This window comes from Castor canadensis, chromosome 3 (assembly GCF_047511655.1).
Source record: "Castor canadensis chromosome 3, mCasCan1.hap1v2, whole genome shotgun sequence".
NCBI lineage: Eukaryota > Metazoa > Chordata > Mammalia > Rodentia > Castoridae > Castor > Castor canadensis.
The window spans coordinates 90,333,288-90,360,744 of NC_133388.1; the positions used below are offsets into that span (position 1 = coordinate 90,333,288).

At 41.0% G+C, this 27,457-nt stretch overlaps 2 protein-coding genes and 1 non-coding gene across 6 annotated transcripts; 1 reads left to right on the forward strand and 2 right to left on the reverse strand.

Moving 5' to 3' along the window:
- On the forward strand, positions 1-9,783 carry Mettl3 (methyltransferase 3, N6-adenosine-methyltransferase complex catalytic subunit). Of its 4 annotated transcripts, none has more exons than XM_020170594.2 (11): positions 1-219; positions 4,619-4,836; positions 4,923-5,327; positions 6,485-6,660; positions 7,218-7,434; positions 7,663-7,850; positions 8,220-8,258; positions 8,431-8,539; positions 8,653-8,718; positions 8,884-8,996; positions 9,545-9,783. In XM_020170594.2, the coding sequence occupies exons 1-11, from the start codon at positions 120-122 to the stop codon at positions 9,654-9,656; spliced, it is 1,743 nt and encodes a 580-aa protein (XP_020026183.1). In that variant the 5' UTR covers positions 1-119; the 3' UTR covers positions 9,657-9,783. The 4 variants fall into 4 exon arrangements, with proteins under 4 accessions (XP_020026183.1, XP_020026185.1, XP_073924517.1 ...); XM_074068415.1 differs by lacking the exon at positions 1-219 and adding an exon at positions 236-594; XM_020170596.2 differs by lacking the exon at positions 9,545-9,783 and having other exon boundaries at positions 8,431-8,564.
- Tox4 (TOX high mobility group box family member 4) lies at positions 9,721-27,418 on the reverse strand. Its single transcript, XM_020170593.2, has 9 exons — positions 27,171-27,418; positions 26,893-26,961; positions 18,944-19,186; positions 17,798-18,058; positions 17,006-17,236; positions 14,617-14,697; positions 13,254-13,997; positions 12,261-12,424; positions 9,721-11,038 (listed from the first exon to the last, which is right to left on the reverse strand). The coding sequence occupies exons 1-9, from the start codon at positions 27,174-27,176 to the stop codon at positions 10,978-10,980; spliced, it is 1,860 nt and encodes a 619-aa protein (XP_020026182.1). The 5' UTR covers positions 27,177-27,418; the 3' UTR covers positions 9,721-10,977.
- Positions 24,881-25,012, reverse strand: LOC141422091 (small nucleolar RNA SNORA63). Its single transcript, XR_012446744.1, has one exon. It is a non-coding gene; the product is annotated as a small nucleolar RNA SNORA63 (small nucleolar RNA).
- Positions 27,419-27,457: the final 39 nt, after the last annotated feature.

Here is a 27,457-nt window from a genome sequence, read left to right on the forward strand (position 1 = left end):
GACTGCTTTCCGGCCAGGCTTCCGGCGGCCGCGTGAGGTTTGGATGTGTCTTGCGACCAGGGCTAGGAGGTATTGGGCCGCCGCGCCTGAGCGGAGGGCGTAGGGGCTGCGAGACTGAGATGTCCGACACGTGGAGCTCTATCCAGGCCCACAAGAAGCAGCTGGACTCGTTGCGGGAGAGGCTGCAGCGGAGGCGGAAGCAGGACTCGGGGCACTTGGGTGAGGCCCGGGGCGGTCGGGCCAAGGCTCGGCCGGGGAGGGAGGGAACGGTCCCTGGTGAGAAAGGCAGCTCCGAGTCGGCGCCATCCCCAAGCCTCGCACCTTAGCGCAGACCTTCGCCTTCCCGCACGTCCTCCCGGCGCCGGAACCCCTCGGTCCACATGACCCCACCCTGCACCCTGTGGGAACGCCACCTCGGAGGCCCACGCCACATCCCGCGAGGCTGCAGGGCTCCTTTTCTTGCCGCCGTGGCGCTTTGCTTCGCTCACTTGTCGTGACTGCTTTGTGGCGGTCACTTTCTTAGGACTCTAGTCCCAGGGAGCAAGCATTGACCTCTGTGCACAGTGCTCAGTTGAATGTCCCGCACAGTTGTGGGTGAGTAGAAAACTGGTATTTGCATACATGACAGGAATCTGAAGACGTTTTGTCTTTGGTCTTTAAACATTACACCGACACAAACTAAATTACTTAAGGCAAATCAGAACGAAGCTCTTCAAGGACAGTGACTCCATACCACCCTTGTATAACCTGTTTCAGTGTTTTATTAGCTTTCCCCATCTGCAAATCTTGCCTTGATCATATTAGATTTATGTGCTCATATTCAGGTGCCTGGAACTAGAAGATGGCGCTGGCGGGTTTCTTACCATAATAAATAAGCATTTATTGCGTATCTACAGTGTTCATAAGTCTATATAGACAAAAAAATTTAAGTAAGACATTGTACCTACCCCTAAGGAGTTTAAAATTTACTTGGGAATCAAGGTTAGATGCTAGTAAAAAGTCAGAAACACATTGTCTGAGTAAATGAATTCCATGATCATTCACAGTGAAGAAAGTAGCAAGAACTGGCATACCCTTTGAAGCCATCATTTTTGGTCTTGATGGCCATATAGGGCAAATAATTTAGAATATACCACCAGCGAATAGTTAACAGTCAAGAGCTGGAGTAATTAACTGAATGACATAAGAGGGAGACTATTTTCTTGCTATATAAATTTCAAGTACTCTGACTTAAATCCAGGTTTCTCTCTGTTTTTCCTGTTCACTGATTTCCCATGTTTCTTTTATGCAGATCAATTTTAGGTAGACAACATAGGTAATTACACGTCTTACAGGGAAATAATTGTTTTTAATTAACTTACCACAAACTCCAGTTCCTGGACTTAAGTATATCTTACTAATTTTTTAAGAACAACATTTAAAGCTGGTGGAGTAGTTCAAGATGTAGGTCCTGAGTTCAAGCCCGAGTACCACAAACAAAACAAAAACAGCATTCAAGAAGGATCTGATTAGAGGTATTTTTGCTATATTCCTGTCTGTGTTCCTGAAAAAAAAATTTTTTGGGTACATTGCGGCATTTACAAAAGTTCTTACAATATATCAAATTTATCATACTTAAATTCACCCTCCTGAAAGATTTTTTTTGGTCGCACTTGGGTTTGCACTCAGGACCTCACCCTTGCTAGGCAGGTGCTCTACCTCTGGAGCACTCCACCAAAGGAGGGCTCCTTTGCTTATTTTTCAGGTAGGGTCCCAAGTGTTGCCCAGGCTGGGCATAGACATCAATCCACCTGATCTGCACCTCCTAACCATATGGGATTACGGGTATGAGCCACTATGCCCAGCCTCATCCAAGTCTTTTTGACAAGTCTGTATTCTCCCTTGAATGTAAATACTCTTTGAGATGTAAATATCTACTGATTTCTACATCCAGTTAATAATGTGGTAATGACTCCTACAAAAGTAGTTTGGAGGTTTTGACTAAACATACTATCTTCTGACCCAAAACTTTGTCTGACACATTTATTTGGTCCTGTGGGAATACTTGGAGACAAAACAAATTAAAACAAATGTTGTTTTAATTATCACAAAGAACATTTCTTTGAGCTTTAGGATTCTTAGGAATCCTAAAAATCACTACTAAAGTGATATACACCTTATTAGTTTATTTATTTATTTATTTTTGGCAGTACTGGGGTTTCACACTACTAGGCAGGCTCTCTACCACTTGAGCCACTCTGCCAGCCCTGTTCTGTGTTGGATAATTTCGAGATAGGGTCTCACAAACTATTTGTCCAGGGCTGATTTTGAACTGAAATCCTCCTGATCTCTGCTTCCTGAGTAGCTAGGATTACAGGAGTGAGCCATTGGCACCTAACTCCACCAGCCCTTTTTTGTATTGGGTATTTTTTAAATAGGGTCTTGCGAATGGTTTGCTTGGGCACTTTATTAGTTTATTAATGAGGTCATATGAGAAGCTTGATAAAAGTTCAGATTATTTAGTTTTTAGAAAATAATAAATTTCCTAATATACCTTAATTTTTGTAGCATTACTGAAATCTGATAATTATTGCGCTCTAAAATAAGACAGGGATTTTGGTGGTTATAGTGGTATACCTCCATAATCCTAGCTCTGGAGGCTAAGGTGAGAGGATCTGGAGTTAAAGAGATCAGCCTGGGTTACATAATGAGACCTTGTCTGAAAAAAGAGAACAAAGAAAATTGGATTTTATAAAATGTATCCTTATCTTTGTTTCTGGTTATACTGGGTTTTGAGGCCTTATGCTTGCTCAGCTAGAGCTCTACCACTTGAGCCACGCCCCAGCCCTTCCTTTTTAAGGTAGAATAATACTCCATTCTATGTGTATTCCATATTTTTATTTTTAATTTATTTTTGGCAGTACAAGAATTTGAACTTGATCTTGCACTTGCTGGGCAAGTGCTCTACCACTTGAGTCATGCCCCTAAACCCTTTTTCCTTTAGTTATTTTTTGAATTGGGTCTTGAGTCTTTTCTTTGACTGGCCAATACTGCAATTCTCCTATTTATGCTTCCTTCTTCCCTTGTAGCTGTAGTGCAAAGTGCATGCAACCATTCCCTGGTTAAGAACTTCAGTCCTCTCAATCTCCACCCCCCAAATGGCTGGGATTACAGATGTGAGCCACCATGCCCAGTATGGTTTATTTTTTAAATATATTTTGCAGTACTAGGGCTTGAACTCAGGCCTACACCTTGAGCCACTCCACCAGCTCTTTTTGTGTTAGTTATTTTCGAGATAGGGTCTCGTGAACTATTTGCCATGGCAAATAGTGCAAACCTCAATCCTGATCTCTGCTTCCTGAGTAGCTAGGATTAAAGGCATGAGCCACTGGCGCATGGTTTATGTTTTTATTTTTTATCTCTACATGAAAAACAAATTGCACAGATTATATTAATGAAGTATCATATGTTTGGTGATGTATACATTGCATAATGTTTAAATCAAGTTAAAAATATCTGAGTGTGGTGGTACATGCTTGTAATCTTAGCACTGGGGAGGTTGAAGTAGGAGAATGATTAGTTCAAGGTCAGCCCAGACTACATATTCAGACCCTCTCTCAAAATTTTTTTTCCTTTTTTTTGTGGTAACTGAGGTTTGAGCTCAGGGTCTTCTTGGTGAAGGGTTTTCTCCAAAATAGGGTCTTGCAAACTGTTTGCCTGGGCTGGCTTCAAACCATGATTCTCCTGATCTCTGCCTCCTGAGTGGCTAGGATTACAGGCATGAGCCACCAGCAGCGTCCAGCTTCTTAAAAATACATAGGAAATGTTGACCAGGCCTTCAGCCACGTATTATAAGACTTTTGTGTTTGTGAATGTTAAAGATCACATTGTTCTGCACCCAATACTAGCAGTGGCCTTGATTCATTAGAATTCCAGCTTCATGACTGAGAAAAATAATCTCAGGTTGGATTGTTGAGAGTATTTTTGGTTTTTATTAAAATAGGCTTCATAGTTCAGATTTGAGAGGCCTGGGGATGTTGCTCAAGTGTTAAGAGTGTCTGCCTAGCTAGCACAAGGTCCTGAGTTCAAACTCCAATACTGCCAAAAACAAAACCAAAAAGATTTGAGAGAAGGGAGGTGGAAAGACTTGTAAAGCTATCATGCTTTTTACTTCTTTTGAAGTACAGAATAGGAAAAAAGCTGAGTGTGTTGTAATTCTAGCACTTGAATGGCTCAGTGAGTTTAAGGCAAGGCTGGGCTACTAGACCCTATTTCAAAAAACAATTAAAAATAAGAAAGAAAGAAAAGACTGATCAGTACCCAACAGAGAAATGGGCAGTTTCCGCAAAAATCCAGGCTTATTTGTAAAAACAGTGAATGCCTGAGTATGACTGAGATGTAATGCGATGTTTAAGTTGGTTAGTGAATTTCCTGAATAAAATGAAATGTGTGCTGGGAATGGAAGAGTATTGATTCCTGAAGAAAGTATAGGCTGACAGTGTTTGCTAGGTTTTTGTTTTTGGTGGTACTGGGGTTTGAACTCAAAGCCTAGTGCTTGTTAGGTAAGTGCTCTAGCACTTGAGCCACGCCTCCAGCCTTGTTTGCCATTTTTCATTTTTACTTTCATTTTTACTCTTAGATCTACGGAATCCAGAGGCAGCACTGTCCCCAACCTTCCGTAGTGATAGTCCAGTGCCTACTGCACCCACCTCTGGTGGCCCTAAGCCCAGCACAGCTTCATCTGTTCCTGAATTAGCTACAGACCCTGAGTTAGAGAAGAAGTTGCTACACCACCTTTCAGATCTGGCCTTAACATTGCCCACTGATGCTGTATCCATCCGTCTTGCCATCTCTACGGTAATGACCTGGTAGAATTGGGATCTACCATTTATTTTCTGTTCATGACCAGTGTCTTATCGCCCTTTTCTCCCTCCCTTCTCTAGCCAGATGCTCCTGCTACTCAGGATGGGGTGGAAAGCCTCCTACAGAAGTTTGCAGCTCAGGAGTTGATTGAAGTAAAGCGAGGTCTCCTACAAGATGATGCACATCCCACACTTGTGACCTATGCTGATCATTCCAAGCTCTCTGCCATGATGGGTGCTGTGGCAGAAAAGAAAGGCCCTGGAGAGGTAGCAGGGACTATCACAGGGCAGAAGCGGCGTGCAGAACAGGACTTAACTACAGTAGCTGCCTTTGCCAGCTCTTTAGCCTCTGGTCTGGCCTCTGTAGCATCAGAACCAACTAAGGAGCCAGCCAAGAAATCAAGGAGACATGCTGCTTCAGATGTTGATCTGGAAATAGAAAGCCTTTTGAACCAGCAGTCTACAAAGGAACAACAGAGCAAGAAGGTAGGGGTCATGTGGAAGTGCTCACTGCTCACTGTATGCTCTGAATTATATCTTTGATTGAGAGGGATTTACCTTTAGGACAACTTCTTAGAATTGAGGATTTAGAGTCATGGTTCTCAACTGGAGGTGATTTTGTCCCATTTCCTCCCATCCCCAAAGACACCTGGCAATGTCTGTAGACATTTTTGTTGTCATAGCTTGGGAGAGTGCTATTGACCTCCAAACATGCTACAGTGTATTAGGACAGCCCCATACAGCAATATCCCAGAATGTCAGTAATGCCAGTGTGGAGAAATCCTGACTAGAGTATCTGCCATTGAATCTCTTTTGAAGAATACTCTGATCAAGAGAAGAACCCAAGTATATAAATATAGGAGAATAGAAAATAATGATAGTCATTTGGATCAACAGTTGTGGGAATTGATGATTAAACAATTGCAAATGATCAATATAGTAGTTCTGAGTGTAAGTATTAGACCAATATGGGTTGTCATCTGTTTGCTATTTGTGTGGGTTTCAAGAGGTTAATTGGGCTGGTGCCAGTGGCTCATGCCTGTAATCCTAGCTATTTAGGAGGCAGAGATTAGAAGATTCAAGGTTCGAAGCCAGCCCAGGCAAACAGTTTGCAAGATGCTAATCTTGGAAAAACCCATCACAAAAAAGGGCTGGTGTAGTAACTCAGGTGTAGGCCCTGAGTTCAAACCTCATTACCACCAAAAAGAAGGTTAATTAACTTCTCTTAAGCCTCAGTCCTCTCTGTAACATGAGAATAACTAGAGTATCCCTCTCTTACAGAACGGTTGAATACACTGTAAGCTACAAAGCAAAATATTAGCAAGCACTGTGCCTCGGCCTAGTACCCATTAAATACAAATGTCTTTTTTGGGAGTGGGACCTATGCTTTCCTGGGGAGGGAAGGTCAGCTTAATGCTCAGCTGTAAGAACCTGGCTTCTAGTATTTTAACTCCATCTTAAATGAAGATTTGTGAAGGACTGAACCCTTGACACATCCCTTATGATAGGGTTGCAGTGTTCTCATACTAAGTTAGCTCATTTATCTCTTACAAGACATTAATGTGAAATAGAGTTGGTGGAGGTGGCTTAAGAGCTGATGTGGTCTACAAACCCCTTTAAGACCAAGGCTGCTTCTATCACAGGTCAGTCAGGAGATCCTAGAGCTATTAAATACCACAACAGCCAAGGAACAGTCCATTGTTGAAAAGTTTCGCTCACGAGGTCGGGCCCAAGTGCAAGAATTTTGTGACTATGGGACCAAGGAAGAGTGCATGAAAGCCAGTGATGCTGATCGACCTTGTCGCAAGCTGCACTTCAGGTCTCTTGGAGGGAAGGTGGGATGGGTCTCCTAGAAACCGTCATTCCTTTCCAGCATATTCCTCCAGCATTGGGTCTCTGATTATGGTTTGTCTAGGTCTTAAGACTTTGAAGGTGTATTCACAGAAGTGGCATCATATGGGAAGGAATACAGGCTGCACTCCCAAATAATGGGTGATTTTCTTAAGTGTCCTTTTCTAGTAGGGTATGTCTGTTTCTGAGCTACAATGAAAATTGTCTGGAAGAAGTCAAAGGAGAAACGGGAACCTGGGCTCTTAGGCCAGTGTTGTATTCTGCTCTTACCAGCCAAGTCCTTTCTGGACTCTTATTCCTCCCTGTAGTAAGAAAAGGAAGCCAAGTCTTTGTTCAGAAAGGATTACAACTATTCTTTAGTTGAATTAGATTTCCTTGTTCCCTTTCATCAAACTCTTGGAGGAAGTGCTAATGATAGAGAAAATTAGGGGAGGGTAAAAAAAGACAGGAAATTTTGGAACTTGAACTGTGTGGGATCTACCTCTGAAGTACCATTTTGCTAAGTCCTCCTTTTTATTTCCCCAGGCGAATTATCAACAAACACACCGATGAGTCTTTAGGTGACTGTTCTTTCCTTAACACGTGTTTCCATATGGATACCTGCAAATATGTTCACTATGAAATTGATGCTTGCATGGATTCTGAGGGTCCTGGAAGCAAGGACCATACACCAAGCCAGGAGCTCGCTCTTACACAGAGTGTTGGGGGTGACTGCAGTGCAGATCGACTCTTCCCACCTCAGGTACCTGTCTGCTCAGGAAACTCATCTCAACTTATGAACTTATATCTGAGTAAGGCCAGCAGTACATTTAAGAAGGTAGGGCATAATTCAGCCGTCTTACCTTTGATTGGGAATGGAATGGGGTAGATACTTATGAGGTTATTAGGAAATCAAATGGAAAAGAGGGACTGGGGCCATGGCTGGAGAGTGAAGGAAGAAAAGATGACCAAATACCACCTCCTTATATAGTGGATCTGTTGTGATATCCGCTACCTGGACGTCAGTATCTTGGGCAAGTTTGCAGTTGTGATGGCTGACCCACCCTGGGATATTCACATGGAGCTGCCCTATGGGACCCTGACAGATGATGAGATGCGTAGGCTTAACATACCAGTACTGCAAGATGATGGCTTCCTCTTCCTCTGGGTCACAGGCAGGTAATGTAGTTCAAAGATCTGTAGGAATGGCAGCTATAGTACAGAGTACTGGCTGGATGCAAAATCCTGGATTTTCCTACCCGTGGTATTAAATGTGACTGATTTAGCTCCCCTACCTCAGCCTTAATGACTACAGGAGAAATACTTTTGTTTGTTTCTTGAGAAAAGTGAAGTCATCGAGAATAGATGATATGTTTTATCTTTTCATTCATAGATTCACCCATGCCCTAATTGTCTTGCATGTGAATGTTCACTGAACATATATTGAAAACCAATCCCCAATGTTTGTAACACATCAGGTGTTTTAAAGGGAGAAAAAAAAACACATGTATACAGGTAGTTGTTTAACTAACCCTTATGTTTTCCTAGGGCCATGGAATTGGGCAGAGAGTGTCTGAACCTCTGGGGGCAAGTACCAATTGTTGTTCTTTTGAGGGAAATGAATCCTTTCTGGTATAGTTCTAAGAGATACGTGTTCCTTCTCTCATAGTATTCCTGTTACCCTTGGCTCTGTAGGTGGTATTGTCTCCTAAACCGTGAAAGCCTGGTTAAAGCTCTAGTTCTCCTTCTTATGTTCCAGTTATGAACGAGTAGATGAAATTATCTGGGTGAAGACAAATCAACTGCAACGTATCATCCGGACGGGTCGTACAGGTCACTGGTTGAACCATGGGAAGGAACACTGCTTGGTGAGCAGCAATAGGGTTCAATACAGTAAGAAAAATTGCTTGGTATTTTTTATAGAAAAAAAGTTCAAAAGCAGTAGCTACATAAGGTAATCCCTGTTTTTTGTGGTGAGCAGGTTGGTGTCAAAGGAAATCCCCAAGGCTTCAACCAGGGTCTGGATTGTGATGTGATCGTAGCTGAGGTAATGTGCTTTTTGCTGAGACATCCAAGTTACACATTTTCATTGTTGTGATTGATGTCAAGTGTATTGTGATCCCAAGTTTTTCTCATTTGGATCATAACAGAAAGGGCTAGAATTGCAATGTTGAACAACTTTAGCAAAAAGTAGCTAGTCTTTATTTCCTAGGTTCGCTCCACCAGTCACAAACCAGATGAAATCTATGGCATGATTGAGAGACTATCCCCTGGTACTCGCAAGATTGAGTTATTTGGACGACCACACAATGTGCAACCCAACTGGTAAGAACAGGCTAGTCCCCAAGGACAAAACTTTACAGTCAAGGACAGAAGTTAGTATGAGCCTCATATGTCCTGCTAGTCTGTAAATGGGCCCCAGAGGACTCAAATGTCGTAAACTTGTGCTTAATCTGTTTTATGGGAATCTTATATTCACTGGAAATCCAACAGGTGGTTCTAGGACCCAAAGCTCTGTTCTCAAAGGTCTCTACTCCTACAGCCTCTAAGGATCTCCCTCAGCTGTTCCGGAAGATTGCCCCCTGGTGGTTACTAAGTATTTCATCTGTCAATTTTAGTGTCTTTGAACCCTATAAAAACACACCCTAGCATTATACTCACCCAGGCACATAACTTTGTGCAGTGGGCCTGGGCATTAACCTTCAGATAACACAAATTCAGTAGCTGTGCCAGTTCTCAACTACTGGTACTATCATATGCTATTCTAATGTTACGGTCTTCTATGTTTAGTGACAGACTGTCTTAATAAAGGGTATGCATCTTTAGTAATCTTAAGCCCTTTAACTCCAGAATATCTGGTTTTCCCATTTCAGGATTACCCTTGGAAACCAATTGGATGGGATCCACTTACTAGACCCAGATGTGGTTGCACGGTTCAAGCAAAGGTATCCAGATGGTATCATCTCTAAACCTAAGAATTTATAGAAATATTTCCTTAGAGAGCTAAGCATCCAGAGTCGTGGCTCTACAGGGTACACTGGAAGAGTAATACTTGTACAGTAGCTTTTTCCTTTATTTAAATAAAGATTTGTATGGTAACTGGGAAGTGAAATTCTGGCTCTGCCATTTAACAGTGTGTTTCTTGTACAACTCATTTCTCAGTATGATTTCTGATAAATAGGAAGTTATTGTGAGGGTTCAAATTAAATGAAAGTATGAGAAGCATTGACACGATCATTACAAAACAGGACTATGCAGGATCAAAATGAGTAGCATTAGGATTACATGAACACGGTTGATTAAGAAGGGGGTTCTCTAGAGAAACTAAGAATTGCTGCTCTAGAACTGCTAATTTTGAGTTTCAGTTAAAATGATCACAAATCATGCTCTAAAGGTTCTTATTCTGTTAACGATGTGGCTTTGCTAAGTCTACCATTCTGCAGCTTTTTCCCTAGAAAAATCAAAGGTAATCTTAGGTTACCTAGAGCATAATAGGGCATGAAAGAATTGGTCTATGTTGTGTAAATGGACATATCTGGTGTGTTACATATTTTAAAAAAGATATTTAATAGAACACAATGGAACTTCTTAAGACTTTGGTCTTATATTAATTTAAGGGTGTAGAATTCTGTCAGATAATAAAGGATGTTACTGAAGAAATATTTTAGAGACAAATAAATTCCTGGTGATGTCATTTTCCCTACAGCCCAATGTGCCTCCTGTGTTGAAAACCTTTGTTCTTAAACAGTGTATTGACATGACAGTAATAGTTCCCTGTTTCAAGGGGGAACCTTTAATGCAATAATCTCTCATTCCTTTATTTACTTTCTGGGTACTAGGGTTAAACCCAGGGCCTCTCTACCACTGAGCTAAGTCCCCCAACCCCCTTATGCCTTTTTAAATGGATGCACAGAGTGGTGTTTCCTTCTAGGATCAAAGCTGAGTACTCGCCCATCATTTTAATAATACTTTTGGCAAGACCTATGACAGTTACACCAAGTTTCCTCAAACAACCTCCACCACCACCCCAGTCCCTATGATTTGTTTGTCCGTGCTCCTTTTGCTCTTTCCTCTGCTTTTATCCTAGTATTTCTGCTTGCAGCTGAAAAGTATAAAGCAATTTCAGACTATAGCGAACTGAATGACCCTGCCCTATAGCCTGGCCACTGCTGAAAGCAGGAAAGGGGGGAAAAGACCATTGCAGGTTGAGATCAGGCACTACCAGAAGCCCAGCTTGTGCTTCAAAACAGGCTCTTGAACTTGTTTCCAGCAGGTAACTCTTCACTGGCTTGGAGAATGGGAAAGACTATTTCACAAACACCACTGTGCTTGGATTTCTAGAGGCTACCCAGGCCAAGAATACATCCCTAAGAGAGAAAAAAGAAACACACAAACTTAAAATTATAGCCTAGATACATTCTTTTTAACTATCTTAAACAAGTAGGTGCCCAAATAATTTCCTATCACCTGTAGGTTGAGGTAGTATCATCTTAGGAATATAAGAACAAAGAACCTAAAAGTCAGAAGTAGAGACAATGCTAATCTATTGTAGAGGATGTGAGATAGGATATATACAAATGCCTTGTTTCATGGATAGTTCACAGATAGAAAATTTTGGTAGAAGGGCAAAATTTTCACAATTTCTCTCTCCCTGTACACTTAGCACCTTATTATGTTACTTCCCACTTACGCATTCCACTCCAATTTCTGATTTCCTAACTGGTCTAATGATTGAAAAGCTAATATTCACAGTGACTAATTATGCATTATATTATTTGGTAGTACTGGGGTTTGAATTTAGGGCCTTGTGCTTGCTAGGCAGGTGCTCTCCTACTTGAGCTACATCCTCAGGCCTTTTTTTTTTTTGGCAGTACTGGGGTTTGAACTAAGGATCTCATACTTGCTATTGCAGGAGCTCTACCACTTAAGCCACTCCGCCAGCCCCTGAATCCTTTTTTGCTTTAGTTGTATTTTAAATATGGTCTCAAGTTTTTGCCCAGGGCCACCCTCATCGCTGAGATCACCAGGTGCACATCATCATACCAGCTTATTGACTGAGATGAGGGTCTCGGACCACAATTCACCTGATCCCTGCCTCCTGAGTAGTTGAGATTACAAGTGTAAGCCACCACCTCTGCTTCTCTAGTAGTATTTTTTTGTTGTTTTTTTGTGATACTGGGCTTTGAACTCAGGGCCTGACAATTGCTAGGCAGGTGCTCTACCACTTGAGCCATTCTGCCAGCTCTAGTATTTATTTTTTAAAGAGCATACACAGAGATACGTGATTACTGAAAAGTGTGAACTGCTATTTATGTCCTCTTTGGCTATGTTGCAAATTAAGTTTGTTTTGGCTCTGAGGATTGAATTTAGGGCCCTGCACATGCTAGGCACTCTACAACTGAGCTATATCCCTAAATGTAAAGCTCTTTTTAAAGAGGTGAACTTTTCTAGTAGCCTCTCCAATCAGACCATATGAACAGCATACTACTAAACTTAAGGTAAGATAACACTGATTATATGCTCAAATTTACCATGTTTCCCAACACAGTTAATTTACTAATTCCTGAATTATAAGGGAACTAAGCTCACCTGCAATGCTTCACCACACACTCATTGCTGCAGTATTCATTGTCCCAGTCCTTACTTACAACGGGAGGGTTCTCACAACCAGACCTTACACATCGAGGCTGGGGTGACAGTGTCACAGGAGACGCGCTCACCAGTTCAACATCCATCTGAGAAGGAGACTCAACCTGTGATAAGAACAGCAACAAAGATAGATTAGAGTACTACCTGTCTTAACTAGCAGGTAGCTCTTTATCTAGTTAAATTATCCCTAAGATCCAATGGAGTAACAGCATAATCCCTCATACTGGGGTAAATATTCCAGAAAAAGGTGAGTTCTTGGTATCTTTTTTTTTTTTTTTTTGGTTGACTGGGCTTCATGCTTTAAATCAACCACTCTACCACCTGAGCCACACTCCCAAGTCCATTTTGCTCTGGTTATTTTGGAGATGGAGGGCTCCCAAACAATTTGCTTGGGCTGGCCTCGAACCTTGACCCTCCTGGTTAGTCTCTCCCCCCCCCCCCCCCCCGCCACGTAAATAGGATTACAGGCATGATCCACAGGCACCCAGCAGTATTCCTTTTTTTATGCCCCAGCTTTAGAGCTTTGCCAAGCAGAATGACAAAGATTCTTCCCAGTAGGGGACAGGAGGGCATACACTAGTGCTCTTTAGTTTAGTCTAACCTACCTTTGTTCCACATTTCAATACACCTTCTAAAAGTATCAAAAGGAGTATGTAAGTAGAGATTGAATCATCTCAACTAAGTGAGAGAAGACAAAATGTGATGCTATTAAAAAAAGAATTTGGGGATTCGGTTTTCTGTTAAAAGGGTGTTATTTTAAATGATTGCTTCATTTTAGCGGGGCAGTAGTGGGGTTTGAACTTAGGGCCTTGCACTTGAGGCAGGTGCTCTCTACTTGAGCTAAACCCCTAGCTCAACAACCCCTCCTTAAAAAAAAAAATGCTCTTACACATTTTCACTCGTCTAGAGGAAACAATTGAAATACAGACTCACTTCAGGAACTACATCTGTGATCATTTCACAGATTGTCTCAGGCGAGGTTTCCTCTACCGTATGGGCTTCAGGGCTACTGTTCATAGGCCGCTCAGGACTGCTTTCTACAGCTGGAGGGACCAAAGTAGTCTGTATTTTCAGAGTGGGTGGAGGCACAATCTTGCTCTGCAGAGGAGGTGGCTGTTGTTGTAAGTTGATTCGAACTTTCTGAGGTGGAGGCTGTTGCATGGCCTGAAGTGGAGGAGGTTGCTGCAGAATGGTGACTTGCTGTTGAGTCGGGGGCTGAGGCATCTGTTGTAATGGAGGGGGCTGTAGTCGGGGTGGAGGCAGTTGCATAGAAGCAGCAGCAGCTGCTGCTGCCTGCAGCACTGACCGAGTGACAATCTGGGCTTGCTGGCTGGGCTGGATGGTAGCTGTACTTGTTTGGCCTAGCTGGAGCCCCCGAGAGGTCACCACTGTGGCTGGGATAACAGTAACCATCCCTCCTTGAGACATGGTAATGGAAGAGGGCAACATCTGCTTGGTAATAATTAACTTGGTGATATTGGGCTGACCCCCAGCCCCAGAAGATGCTTGGTTTGCCACATATGATGAAAGAGTGGAATTAACAACAATGCAAGGAGACAGGGCAGGGGATTCTGTTGAGGCTGGTGCTGGAGATGCAGGGTCAACAGTAGCCACAGGAGGTGGTGAAGGAGTCTGGGATGGTGGTACTGGATCTAATTCCACTGTTTCTACAGTGGCCTAAAAAAAAAAGAAAATTGAGAAATTCATTCTCCACTGCAGAATGTATTCAACAATTACCTTTCAAGAAAAGATTTTTTAAAAAAGGAAAGGCTACATCATAGATTAAAAAAAAAAAAAAAAAAGCAGCTGTAAGTATAGTACAGATTTTGCTGAAGTGAAAACGGGAAACAATGAATAAATTCAACTGCTTGGCAAAGTTTACATATGAAATGAAGTAATGGGAAAGCTATTAAATATTTTAAATTTTTTATAGTAGATTCCACAGGTCTTTGGTAGTCATTTTTTGGGGGGGAGGAGGGAGGGAGGCAGGTCCTCACAGAGCTCTACAACTTGAGTCATACTTCTGCATTGTTTTTCAGATGGTTTGTCTTGCACTTCTGCCCAGGCTAGCCTTGGACAAGATCCTCCTACCTGTCTTCTGAGTGGTTAGGATTATAGGGTATACCACCACACCCAGCTTTTTTGAGAGAGGGTGTTGCTGACTTTTGCCTGGGCTAGCCTCAAACCATAATCCTCCTTACACTATGCCTGGCCCTGTAGTTACTTCTTATAACTTCCTAACAAAGTTTTTTAAAACCTTACTGGTTTAAATGTCCATTTACCTTAACCCTCTTACCTGACATTCTTGGTTGTCTTTATAAGCAGCCAGAGCCTTGAGATACTCTTTCTTGGCAGCTTCGGTTTTCCTCTTATACACCTGTATGAAAGACAAGTTGTTTAAAAATTCTTAGTATGCCTAGAAAAGATTAATTCTATATTCACCAGTGAATGATAGTTCATCTCAGTCTAATCACTGAGCACTCCTTTCAGTGAAAATACTTCTGAGAGTAACAAGGCAGCTTCTGGCACACTAACCCCACAGTCTTGCCCAGAATAACTAAATTTCTTTTTGGTGATACTGGGGTTTGAACTCAGGGCTTCACACTTGCTAGGCAGGCACCCTACCACTTGAGCCACTCCACCAGCCCAAGTAACTACATTTCTAATGTGGACCTCAATCTACACTTACTTCTGTAACAAAAATAAAACTTAACCCCCAAACTGTAAGATCAGTAGCGTGCTTGCCTTGAGACAACCTAACCCAGAAACTCTCCCCAAAAGAATGTGGTAAGCTGTCAAAGATGGCCTCAAGAATTCCACCAAAAGCTGAAGCCTTATTAGCCTTCTTTTGAAGCCTAGTTTTGTGACTTGTTTGATCATTAGAGTGTGGCGTAAGTGATACCGAGACTTAGGAGACCCTCCTGACGTATCTTTTTCATGTTCCTGGAATATTACTTTAAGTCTACCCTATTATAAAAAAGACAATGTAGCCTACTTGGAGGGTGAGAGACCACACCTGGATGAGACCACACATCCTGGCCAACAGACAGCACCAATTGCCAGAATTGGTCAAGGTCATCTTGGCTGCCACAAACTATCATTTGATTGCAACAACAGCAAAAAAACCCAGGCAAGAATAGCAGAAAAACCACCCAGCCAACTGACAGAATCATGACATACAACAAGTTGCTGTTGTTACAAACCATTATCTATAAGCTAAAAATTTTAAAATTAAACTTTAATTTTAATTAAAATTTATTTAATTTTAAATAAAAATTTGAAATTAAAATTTTTTTTAATAAATTAAAATTTTAATTAAAAATTTAAAAATTTATCTTTTGGTTGAAAAATTAAGTAGAAGACTTGCTTTGACATAAGATCCAGGAAGTATAGGTTATGATAAATTACAGCCCATAAAATTTCAATTGTATCTATTTGTACAGAACCAATCTTCCTTCCTCTTCCCCTTTTGAGACTGGGTCTTGCTGTATTTCCCAGGCTGCCTCTCAAGTGCTGGGATTACTGGTGTGAATAACCAGGCCCAGCAACTTAAAAAAATTTTTTTTTGTGGTATTGGGCTTGAACTGAGGTCCTCACCTGGAGCCTCTCCACCAGCCCTTTTTTGTGAAGGATTTTTTCACAAAACCCCAGGATGGTTTTGAACTGAGGTCCTTCTGATCTCTGCCTCCTTAGTAGCTTGGATTACAGACGTGAGCCACCAGCGTCGGACAAGAGGAAATTCTGTATTCCGCATTACTTTATTTTTGAATTAGCATATATCACTAATGGTGATTCCCCCTTTCTTTGCTGGTGGGGGGGCAGGAAGCAGGGAACGACAGGAGTTTGAACTCGGGAATTCACACTTGAAAAACAGGCACGCTACCCCTTTAGCCACCCCATTTTTTCTTTCTTTTTTTTTCTTAAGAGACAGGGTCTCAATGTGGCTGACTCCAAATATCTCAGCTCAAGGGATCCTCCTGCCTTACTCTCTTGAGCAGACACAAACCACCACACCTAGCACTGCTCCATTAACCTTTTCAATCCAGATTAAATGTAGGGAGATTAACTACATTTTTCAAGTTTATTAAGTTGGCCAATGAGAAAATGCTAAGCGCATTTCTAAATCCATCTTCTACAGTTAGCTGCTGTATGCATCTTATAAAGAAATAGCCTACTTTTACAAACACAAAAAAATGAGGCCTAGAAAAGTTGAGTATCTAAAAATCAAACAGTTGAACAAGAAGGAGAAATTGTAAGAGAAATTATTAATGGAAAGCCCACGGGAATAGGAATTGAAGAAGCTGGATTGTGTTTTAACCCTACCACATTAAAAGCTATGTGACCTTAACTGGGTAATGAACCTGTTTCCACCTTCAGTAAAAAGGAGGAAATGGTGGCTATTTTATATCTTTGGAAAGATGTGGTGTTTTTATAATTACTATTAGTAATTTTAAAATGGGTTTTTCTGGACTAGGGACTATAAGTAAATAGTAGGATGCATATTTAACATGTGTAAAGCCAGAGGTTTGATCCCCAGCAACACAATAGACAAGTAAAATGGGAATCTCCTACAGCTTCTAAGACATTCACAAAGAACTGACAGATAAGGACATGTAAGAATGTATTTTTATCCTTTTACTTCAGAATTTTCAAACATTCTGTCTAGTTCCTCATTATTTCCTCACCTGTTTCTGTTCCTCTCCAAGACTATCCCACATGGAAGCCACAATCTTTGAGACCTCACCAAAGGTGGCATTAGGATTCTGTCCCTTAATGGCAGCCTGTGTATCACGAAAGAATAAAGCATATGCTGAAACTGGTTTCTGAGGTTCATTAGGATCTTTCTTTTTTTTCTTCTTTGGGGCCTTCTGCTTTTTCCCAGATTCCACCACCACTGTCTTCTGGGTGGGAAGTTGCTGTAGGGGAGAGAAGAGAAAAAATTCTAAGATGGAAGAAGGGAAGTATTGGGTCTGGAGAACTGTAATAAAAGAACTTTTTTTTTTTGTGGTAATGGGGTCTGAACTCAGCACCTACACCTTGAGCCACTACACTAGCCCTTTTTTTGTGGAGACTTTTCTTCGAGATAGGGTCTCAAAATAGGTGAACTATTTGCTGGGCTGGCTTCAAACTGAAATCCTTCCCATCTCTGCCTCCTGAGTAGCTAAGATTACAGGTTTGAGCCATAGGCGCCCAACAGAAAAGGACTTTAATGAGGAGAAACTAGCCACATGGATGGACTTTATGCTAAAAATGGAGCAACAGTTTTAAAAGTCACTAATCAAGCATATGAGATCCAGTAAGAATGGAAATTGGAAGGAGCATTATGAACTGAAAATCGAGAGATAAGAGACCCCATACCCAGTAAAATGCAGAGAATATGGCAGGGTGGGAGCAAAGAGTAGTGACTAGGCTTTGTATGCCAAGGATTTTATCCTAGAATGTCATGGCAGAATTAACTTTGGCAAGGAACACCTCACCCTCCGGAAGTCTTCAACACCATCCTCATGAAGTGAACTAGTAGGTGAAGGGGTGGTTGAAAGACGATCCTCAGGTGACTGGGCAGGTGGCAAGATGGTGCCGCCCCCTAAGCTCAAACCAAGTTGAGAACTCAGTTCTGACTGATCAATGGTGGTCAACTGGCTATGCCCCATCAAGCCAGATGTCATGTCTGTCATTGGTACATCAATTGTAACAGGTGGGTTGGCACTATACTGAGTTCCTATAGAATGGTCCAAGTCCTGAGAGAAGCAGAAGGACTAATTAAACGCTAAATATAAAAACACCACTCCCCCTCCTGAGTTCACTAGTTTATAAATCCCTTGCACATCCAGACTATCATTTATGAATGCATATATACTTTTTTTTTTTTTTTTTGGGTTGATACTAGGGTTTGAACTCAGGACACATCCCTAGCTCCAGACTATTATATAAAACATCAGATAATGTATACAGAGAAAAAAATCAAGCATTTTTTAAAAGTACAGAAATTAGTCCTACTAATTTGTACTCAAAATTTACTTCTTAGTATTCAAAGGCCTATTCTAAAATAATTGACCAAAGAAGTCTTAATCTTGGACAAATTAAGAGCAAATAACTCCTTTAGTGTCAGTAACCTGTGGATCATGACAACACACAGGGTAAAGAAAAACTTTCCATCTGTTTCTCCTAAAACAATGGTAGGTAAAGTTGCAATGCAACTCAGGGATGTTTGGCATCAAATTTAGAGTGTGGAGTGAGCTGCAAACACAACACATTGATTTATAACACATACTAACACACAACTACATTTGGTTCAGACTATTTTTGAATAAATCCCTCAATGTGCCCCAATCACACATTCGAATCCTAGAATATAACTGTCATAGTAAAAGGGGGGAGGGGACACTAAAAAAGATCACGTGAAATCATTTTCACTTCAAGGCTAACATTTAACATTTTAAAATATAAAATCATTTCAAATCTCATTTATTCAGATGAAATTAAGTCTTTCTTGGTAAGCCATCAGCTGTAAGAATAAGAAACAAGTAATCTTCAAGTATCATAGGAAATGGAGATCAACTGTTGTCTCCTTAACACCATGCCCAGGAGAACGTGGGTGAGCCTGATAATGTCTTGCCCCTTACCATGGTCAAGCCCCCACTCAGGAGCCCCCCGCCCTGTTCCATCAAGCCATGGGTCATGCCCACAGGCATGTCCAATGTCTGGACCCCATATTGGGCTGAAAAACTGCCATCCTGTGAGGAGGAAGGGTCTGCCAGGTCATCAAAGTGGCCAACCACATCTGAGACAGCAAGTGAGGGATCAGAATCCAAGGAGATAGGTGGGATTTCAAATTCCTCATCACCCAAGCTTGGTGTATGGAATGTCTGTAGGGGAAAAAAGGGAAAAAGATTTAGTAAAGAGGAGAAACTACGTATTGCTAAGTGAAGAACATGACTAGATAATAAAGATTTTCAGTGTACCTCTTCCCAGTGATCCCTACTTTTTGTTACGGATTTGCTAGACCTACTAAATTTTATAAACAAGACTCTCCTCTACCTTATATCTGGTCATATGATACAAAAGATTGCAAACATCAATCACAATTTGATTTTTTTATCTCTTTTCAATCTTTACCATCTTGGTTGTCCTAAATTATCATCTACTGTTGAAATGAATAATTCTTTCAGCTTCATTAATTAGGAACCAGCCTCATAACTTGTTTAGTTAAGATGCTTGAAGTCTAAACACGAACAATAATTTCACAATTATTACACTTAAACTGTTAGACCACAGAAATTCATTGTTGACTAGGCAATTATATTTTGTTCTACATTTCTTTATTTATTTCTTTTATCAATTATTATTGTACTAGGGGTACATTGTGACGTTTATAAAAGTTCTTATATCATAGCTAAATTCACCACTTCATCATTCTCCTTTATCCTCCTCCCTCCAAATCCTTTTCTTTTAATGTTGCAGTACTGGGAATTGAACTCAGGGCCTCAAGCTTGCTAGGCAAGTGCTCTATCACTTAAGCCACATGCCCCGTCCTAGGTTCCTTTAAAAGATACTGTCATGGAAAATTTATCCACAATAAAATACCTTCATTTGGTTTCCTATCTAGTCTCCATTTTAGAAATTAAAACATTAAAGAAGTAAAGAAGCTGGGTACTGGTGGCTACACCTGCAACCTAGCTACTCAGGAGGCAGAGATCAAGAGAATCACAGTTCAAAGCCAGGCCAGGCAAATAGTTCACATGAGCCTATGTTGAAAAAATTCTTCACAAAAAAGGGCTGGTGAAGTGGTAGGCTCTGAGTTCAAGCCCCAGTACTGAAAAATAAATATATATTCTCATTTTTGTAGAATTTTTGAGAAATCCCAATAATGCCAAGACAAGGATAACAATTAAGAGAAAAACCTTGCTACAGCCAGAAGTTCTCTTAAAAAATGCTGGAACACATTCCTGGTCTTGCCTGGACCAAGCCTTTTTGTAAGAGATGAAGAAAAAGGTTACTCTAGCTGGCTAAAAACTCAAATCCCATCTTCTGAGTCCAACTAGACCAATAATAATTCACTTTCTTTCTTGCTTTGTTTTTATTTTTTTGAGACAGGGTCTCACTGTGTGGCCCAGTCTGGCCTAAAACTCGAGATCTTCTCACCTGTCTCCTGAGTGCTGGGGTTACAGTCATGTACCACCACACCTAGATTCATTCTTCCTATTCTGAATGAAAAAGGGGACCATCACAGAGTAATACACTGCTAAGGTCTTTTTTTTTTTCTTTTGGGGGGAGGACTGGGGTTTGAAAGCAGGGCTTCATGCTTGCAAAGCAGACACTCTACCACTTGAGCCACACCTCCAGTCCAATTTGCTGTGGTTATTTTAGACATGGAGTCTTGAGAACTATTGCCTAAACAGGTCTTGAATCGTGATCTTCCTGATCTCAGCCTCCAAATAGCTTGGATTATAGGCATGGGCCACTGATGCCTCACTTGCTATGGTTTTTTTGAGACTAAAAAACTAAAATGGAGGAATTTGCAGCAATACAGCATTGTAAGTATTAAGAGATTTTAGTGTCAGAAAGACCTGGGTTCAAATTCCAGCTCTTGCACTTACTATATGACCTTGAACAGATTATCCTCATCTATAAAATGGGAACTATAATGGTAATCTCTTCACAGGGTCATGAGGCTAAATGGGGTTCAGTGCATCAAAGCTCATCACATTTTAACACATATAACTGCCTAATAACCATTATTGGCCATTTAAAAAATATCAATATCCTAAATTATTAAGTTCTACCTGCTCCAATTATCTTATTTGGAATTTTACTATTTATTTATGAATTGGTGATACTGGGGTTTTAACTCCACCACTTGAATCACTCCAGCAGTCACTTTTTTTGCACAGAGTATTGTCGAGATAAAGTCTCATGGACTACTTGCTTGGGGTTGGTTTCAAACCATGATCCTCCTGCTCTCTGTCTCCCAAGTAGCTAGGATTACAGGTGTGAGTCACTGGTGCCCGGCTCTTACTTGGAATGTTAGAAACTTTAAATTCCTCTAAACAAATTTTAAATTCTATCAACCAAGCACACAGCATTGTATGTATCAACTGACATATCAAATTCAATAGGTACCCACTTTTTTATGATTAAACAATGAATTTTATTAATTTGTTTTTAGTACTGGGTTTGAACTAAGGGCCTTTTGCTAATTGAGCTATGCCTGCAGTCTTTTATTTGCTAAAGCAAACAACCTAAAGTGTTTTTTTTTTTTTTTTTTAAGATAGGGTCTTTCATTTATGCCTGGGATCATCCTGGACTGCAATCTTAGACTGCATAGCTGGGACCACAAGCTGTGAGGGTCTCTATAACTTTTTTCCAAAGCTGGCCCCAAACCTCAATCCTCCCAATCTTCACCTTCTATAGCTGAGATTATGGGCACAAGCCACCATGTCTGACCTAATTTTGGTGTTTTGAGACCGGGTCTCCCTAGCTACCCCAGTCTGGCCTGAACTCATGATCTTCCTGCCTAAGCCCCCCAAGTGCAGGGATTTCAATTGTGCACTACCACTCCCAGCCTACACAATGAATTTTAAAGAATTTCTCAAAACTTCTTTAGATCTAGAAAGGGTCTCACTGTTACCACTGTTTTTGTTTTAAAAAAGATGCTACTAAACAGGATGCTGGTGGCTAACACCTGTAATCCTAACTACTTGGGAGGATGAGATCAGGAGGATCATGGTTCAGAGGCAATCTGGGAAGTGAGTTCGTGAGACTCCATCTGAACTAATAGCTGGGGGCAGTGGCATGTGCCTATCATACCAAGTTACCTGGGAGGATAAAATTATGAGGATTTAGGTTCCAGGCCAGCCCAGGCAAAAAAGTTTGTGAGACCACACCATTAAAAAAAAAAAAAAAAAAAAAAAAAAACAAATCTGGGCTGGGAGTGTGGCTCAAGTGCTAGAGAGTTTGCCTAACAAGCACAAGGCCCTGAGTTCAAATCCCAGTACTATCGAAAGAAAGAAAAAAAAAAAGTCAGCCTGCCAATAAAAAAAAAAAAAAACCTGGGCATGATAATGTGTACCTGTCATTTGCTGGCAACATAAAACAGGAGGATCTTGGTCCAGACCCACCAGGCAAGAAAGCAAGACCCTATCTTGAAAACAAACCAGAGCAAAAAGGGCTGGAGGCATGGCTCAAGTGGTAGAGTGCATGCTTTATAAGCATGAAGCCCTGAGTTCACAGCCCACTACTGCTCCCCCAACCAAAAAAAAAAAAAAAACCTAAAATTTCAGTTTAGGTTCATGTATTGTTCAGCAAGACGGTGCAATGAATTTCACCAAATTCTCAGACAAACAAAAAGTTATAGGGACAGGAAAAAGAATAAAAAGAAACATTCATTGTATTAAGTTAAAAATTGTGTAAGTTTTCAGTTTTGTAAGATATAGACTGTTCTGGCAAAGCAAAAGATGCCTATTCTTTTCTGCTTACCACAACAAATAACACTTTGCCAAGATATGAGAAATGACACTATTTGTTAATGAAAACTTAAAAAGAATGAAAATTCATATGCAAAATAAAGGGACCAGTGGCTTCCCTTTATAAACTGTGTGGGGTGCTCTCATGGACTATACTAAAATATCACACATGGACAGATTCCATTGTATCAGATCAACAAGGCATTCTTTTTAAGCACTACCCTTTGGCATATGAAAACAGCTTTGCTATTCAGTTTCTGGTTTTTATTGCGGGTTTTTGTTTTGAAGTCTTCCTTTAATTATGAATAGTAAGATAACTGTACTTACCAAGAATACAGAAGGATAACTCACTCAATAGTGAAAATAATGAACAGAAAGGTTTACTAAAATCTGTTTTACTACCACAACTGAACTGTAAAATTATGGACAAAATCCAATAATGAGCATCAACTTTGGTGGATCTATTATATAAGTAGACCACTATACAAAATAAGTCATTTAGACACAGAAATGGAAAATAGGAACTTAATGCTACTCTCTCAGGTTTCCTACAATATCCAGTACTTTTTTTTGAGGGAGGGCCAGTTGTGGAATTAGTTTATAGGAAGGATGCTTACATATTGAGCAAACCAAAAAAATTAAAAATACCATTTCTCTCCCTAGAAATCCCCCATACCAAAAACATACAAGCCATTCTGTTTTCTTAGCCCTGGAGATTGAACCCAGAGCCTCCCAAATGCTAAGCAAGAGGACTACCATTGACCTACACCCCAGGTACCCTTTATTTCTTTAAGTAACTTCTTGAATATATTACTAATTTTAGATAATTTATTTTAATCTAACATCTATTTATTCAACAGTAAGTAGCTACTCAAGGGGCAGAGATCATGAGGATTGTAATTTGAGATCAGCCCAGGCTAAAAGCAAGACCCTATCTCAAAAACCCAACAGACAAAACAAGGGCTCGTGGAGTAGTTCAGGCGGCAGAGTGCTTGCCTAGCAACCATGAGGCCCTGAGTTGAAAGCCCTTTACCATCAGAAAGAAAAAAAGTGATATAATAGTGAAAAATTTACAAATTCAGCCTGAAATTAATGGGTTCTAATACAGTAAGTACTTTTTCTAATTAAGGGAAAGTATCTATGACTTCTTATTTTCCCCAAAGTGCTCAAAGCACAAATTACTATGTAAGAGCCAGTCTGAGAGAAAAAGACTCAAGGAAGTTCCCTATCTCAAGCAATGCATAACAAATGCTACACCTTCCTCACTCCTCTCTTGAAACCTAGCTTTTTTTGTTTGTTTGTTTGTTGTTGTTTTGTGGTACTAGGGTTTGAACTCCAGGCCTCAGGCTTGCTAGGCAGGCAGTCTACCACTTGAGCCATTCTGTCAATCCTCTGACACCTAATTTTTAAAAATTATTTATTTTATTGAGGTATAACTTATGTAAGGTACATGAATTTTAAGTATATAGCTCAATGAATTTTTACATATGTAAAAACCCAAGTAACTGTCACCCAGATCAAAAATGAGTAACATTTCTTTCACTATTTTGGCAGTTTAGTTTTGCTTTTTTTTTTTTTTTTTTTGTGGTATTAGGGCTTAACTCAGGGCCTATACCTTAAGCCACTTCACCAGCCCTTTTTTGTGATGGGCTTTTTTAAGATAGAGTCTCGAAAACCATTTGCCTGGGCTGGCTTCGAACCTCGATCTTCCTGTTCTCTGCCACCTGAGTAGTTAGGATTATAGTTGTGGGCCACCGGCACCTGACTAATTTTGCCTATTTTTGACTCTCATAAAAAATTTAACTCATAGCCAGGCACCAGGTGTGATTAACTCACACCTGTAATCCTAGTTACTCGAGAATCAGACATAAGGAGAATTACAGCTCGAAGCCAGTCTAAGCAACAGTTTGAGAGACCCTATCTCAAAAATACCCAGCGCAAAAAAAGTCTGGTGGAGTGGTTCAAATGGTAGAGTACCTGCCTAGCAAGAGTAAGGCCCTGAGTTCAAACCTCAATGCTGCTAAAAAAAAAAAAAATTAACGTATAGAAGCTAACCTTACTTCTGGTTTCTTTTACTCAAACACGTGTACTTATTTTTTACAATAAACTAAGCATCTCTGGCTGCTACAGGGGTACAGCAGACAGGCGCAGTTAAGAAACAACCTTATTTTGAGCAGGGGGATTGACAACACAACACTTAATAGCTATATTGTAGTCTGAATCTTGCTTTCAACAATGTATTTTTGAAACCATCCAAGTTGCATTTCATTTTTAAAACTACTGTGTATTGAGATGTTTCCAGGTTAGCTATTAAGTATAAAGTTGATTTAAAAAGCTGCTGTGAAGTTACATGTATTTGGTGAATCTATGAAATTATTTCTGTTGTGTTCTTCTCTTTTTTTTTTGGTGGCAATGGGGTTTGAACTTGGCTTCACATTTGCTAGGCAGACTCTACTATTGGAGCCATTCCACCAGCCCTGAAAGCCATAAGTTTTTCATTTTTAGATGCATTTTCTTATGAATGAGGCCGGCATGAAATTTACAACACTCTAAATAATAGAATTTAAACTGTGGAAACCTGATTGAGAAGAAATTGGCAATGATGTACTTTCATGTGTATGAGATCAGTATGAGATTTATACTGTGAGATATCATTATTCTCACAGTGAGGGTTATGAAGCCCTCACTCAGAAACTGGCAATGAGATTGCAAAGCACTGAAGAGATTTTAGTTTTGTATCACTTCTAAATTTGTTGCTCATTTGATTGACACTTCCTCTTGCTCAGGAGAAGAGTATTAATCATAGTAACGAATAAGTTTAAAAAACTAGCAACTGCCCATTGTCAATCTACTTCTCATTTATGAAAATGTAAGGGTTTATTAGATAAGCCCAACTTAACAGCAACTGAGAATTCTTGGTACAAAGTATTGCTAGTGGCTGAGGGCTTGGCTCAAGTGGAGAGCACTTGCCTAGCAAGGTCAAAGACCTGAGTTCAAATACCAGTAACGACAAAAAAAAAAAAAAACCCACTTTTTTTTTTTTTTCTTTAAAGCTAATGGGTCGTATCACTTCTGAAAAAATTATAATGGTAGAAGGCTAAGGATTTTACAGGCTCACAAAATGGGAAATTTTTCTCTGATCCTCCTTTCACTTTTGCTTCACCTAAGCATATTTATAGTATGGCAATATTTCAAGAGAAGCTTTTTTAGGAATACTTTTGAGCCTCGACACAACCATTACTTTTATTTCTACTTCAGACCATCATAAGAAACTACTATTTATTTCAGCCATTTCACGGCTGGGGAAGTATACAAATGTGAAGCAATCTGCCCGAAGTTGAGTCACTGGCAAACAGAAATACAAACTCTACTCAACTCTTTTGATGTTGTTTGGTAGCTATTTTCTTCCCTACTGTCGTTGGCAAAACAAGCTGACACCATAAAAGAAACTACCTTTAATCAGAGTAGGTTTTTTTTTGTTTTGTTCTGTTTTGTGGTACCAGGGCTTGAACTCAAGTCCTACACCTTGAGTCACTCCACTAGCCCCTTTTTGTATTAGGTATTTTTGAGATAGAGTCTTGCAAACTATTTGGCTGGGCAAGCTTCCAACCTCGATCCTCCGGATCTTTGCCTCCTGAGTAGCTAGGATTACAGACGTGAGCCATTGGCGCCCAGCCAGAGTAGGAAAATTTTAAATAAATAAAAAAGATCCCTTCGGCAGAGTTCAAGAATGAGCACATGTCCAAGGCTAACCTCTGCTAAGTAAGCTCTTCCCTTCATCCCGATTTCTTCAGTTGCTGAAAATTTTTCTTCCCACTTCAATCCCCATGACTGTAGAATTTCGCCCCAATTCCAATCAGTCTTTCAAGCCAGAATCACTCTCCTCCTTAAGTAGGTAATAGCTTTTCTACATCCTAGTTTTCTGATAACAGTAGCTTCCCGGACCTTCCCCAGACAGTCCCAAAGGCTCTAGAAGCAGCGGTTACTTTTCTCAAACACCCATCGCGGCCCCTAGTTCCCAGCCCCCAACCCCCGGCTTCCGTGCTCTCTTCCCCGCCACCCTCCCCCACCCCCACCCCTACCCCCAAGCGCCGGCAGCTCTTGCTCACCTCGGCCCCTGACAGGAAGGGGTGAGAGGGCCCTGTGATCGTCAGGTAATTGTCGTTTCCTCCGGGAAACTGGAAACCAAAAGAAAGCCGCGGGGATAAGTTAGGGGGAGCAGAGAGTTAGCTTGGAGCGAATTCTGACCCCGACATTCTGACCACACTCCCCAAACCCCCGCTCTCTCTCCTCTCGGGTCAGCCGCTTTTCCACCCGGCTTCACGCCTCTGCTTCAACCTAGTCGACCCCGCTTTCTCGCCAGCCTTCTCAGTGCCCAGGTTCCTACCTCCATCTTCACACAACCAACTACCACCGTCTCAGTCCCCTCATCGCTCCCACCGCCCCCACTGGACTCGGAATGCGTCACTTCCGCAAGGAAGTGCGTCACTCCCCATCGACTGGAAGGAGGGCAGTGGGGCTGCAACGAGTCACGTTCTGAGCCTTCTGAAAGGCTAGCTATCGCCCCCTGGAGTTTGGTGGGATGGTGACATGTAGAAGTGCCCGAAGCGTCCCTAGAGGCGGCGTCTGGTACTCCGGATCAAGGGAGGGTTTCTGGGGAGAGCAATAGAGACG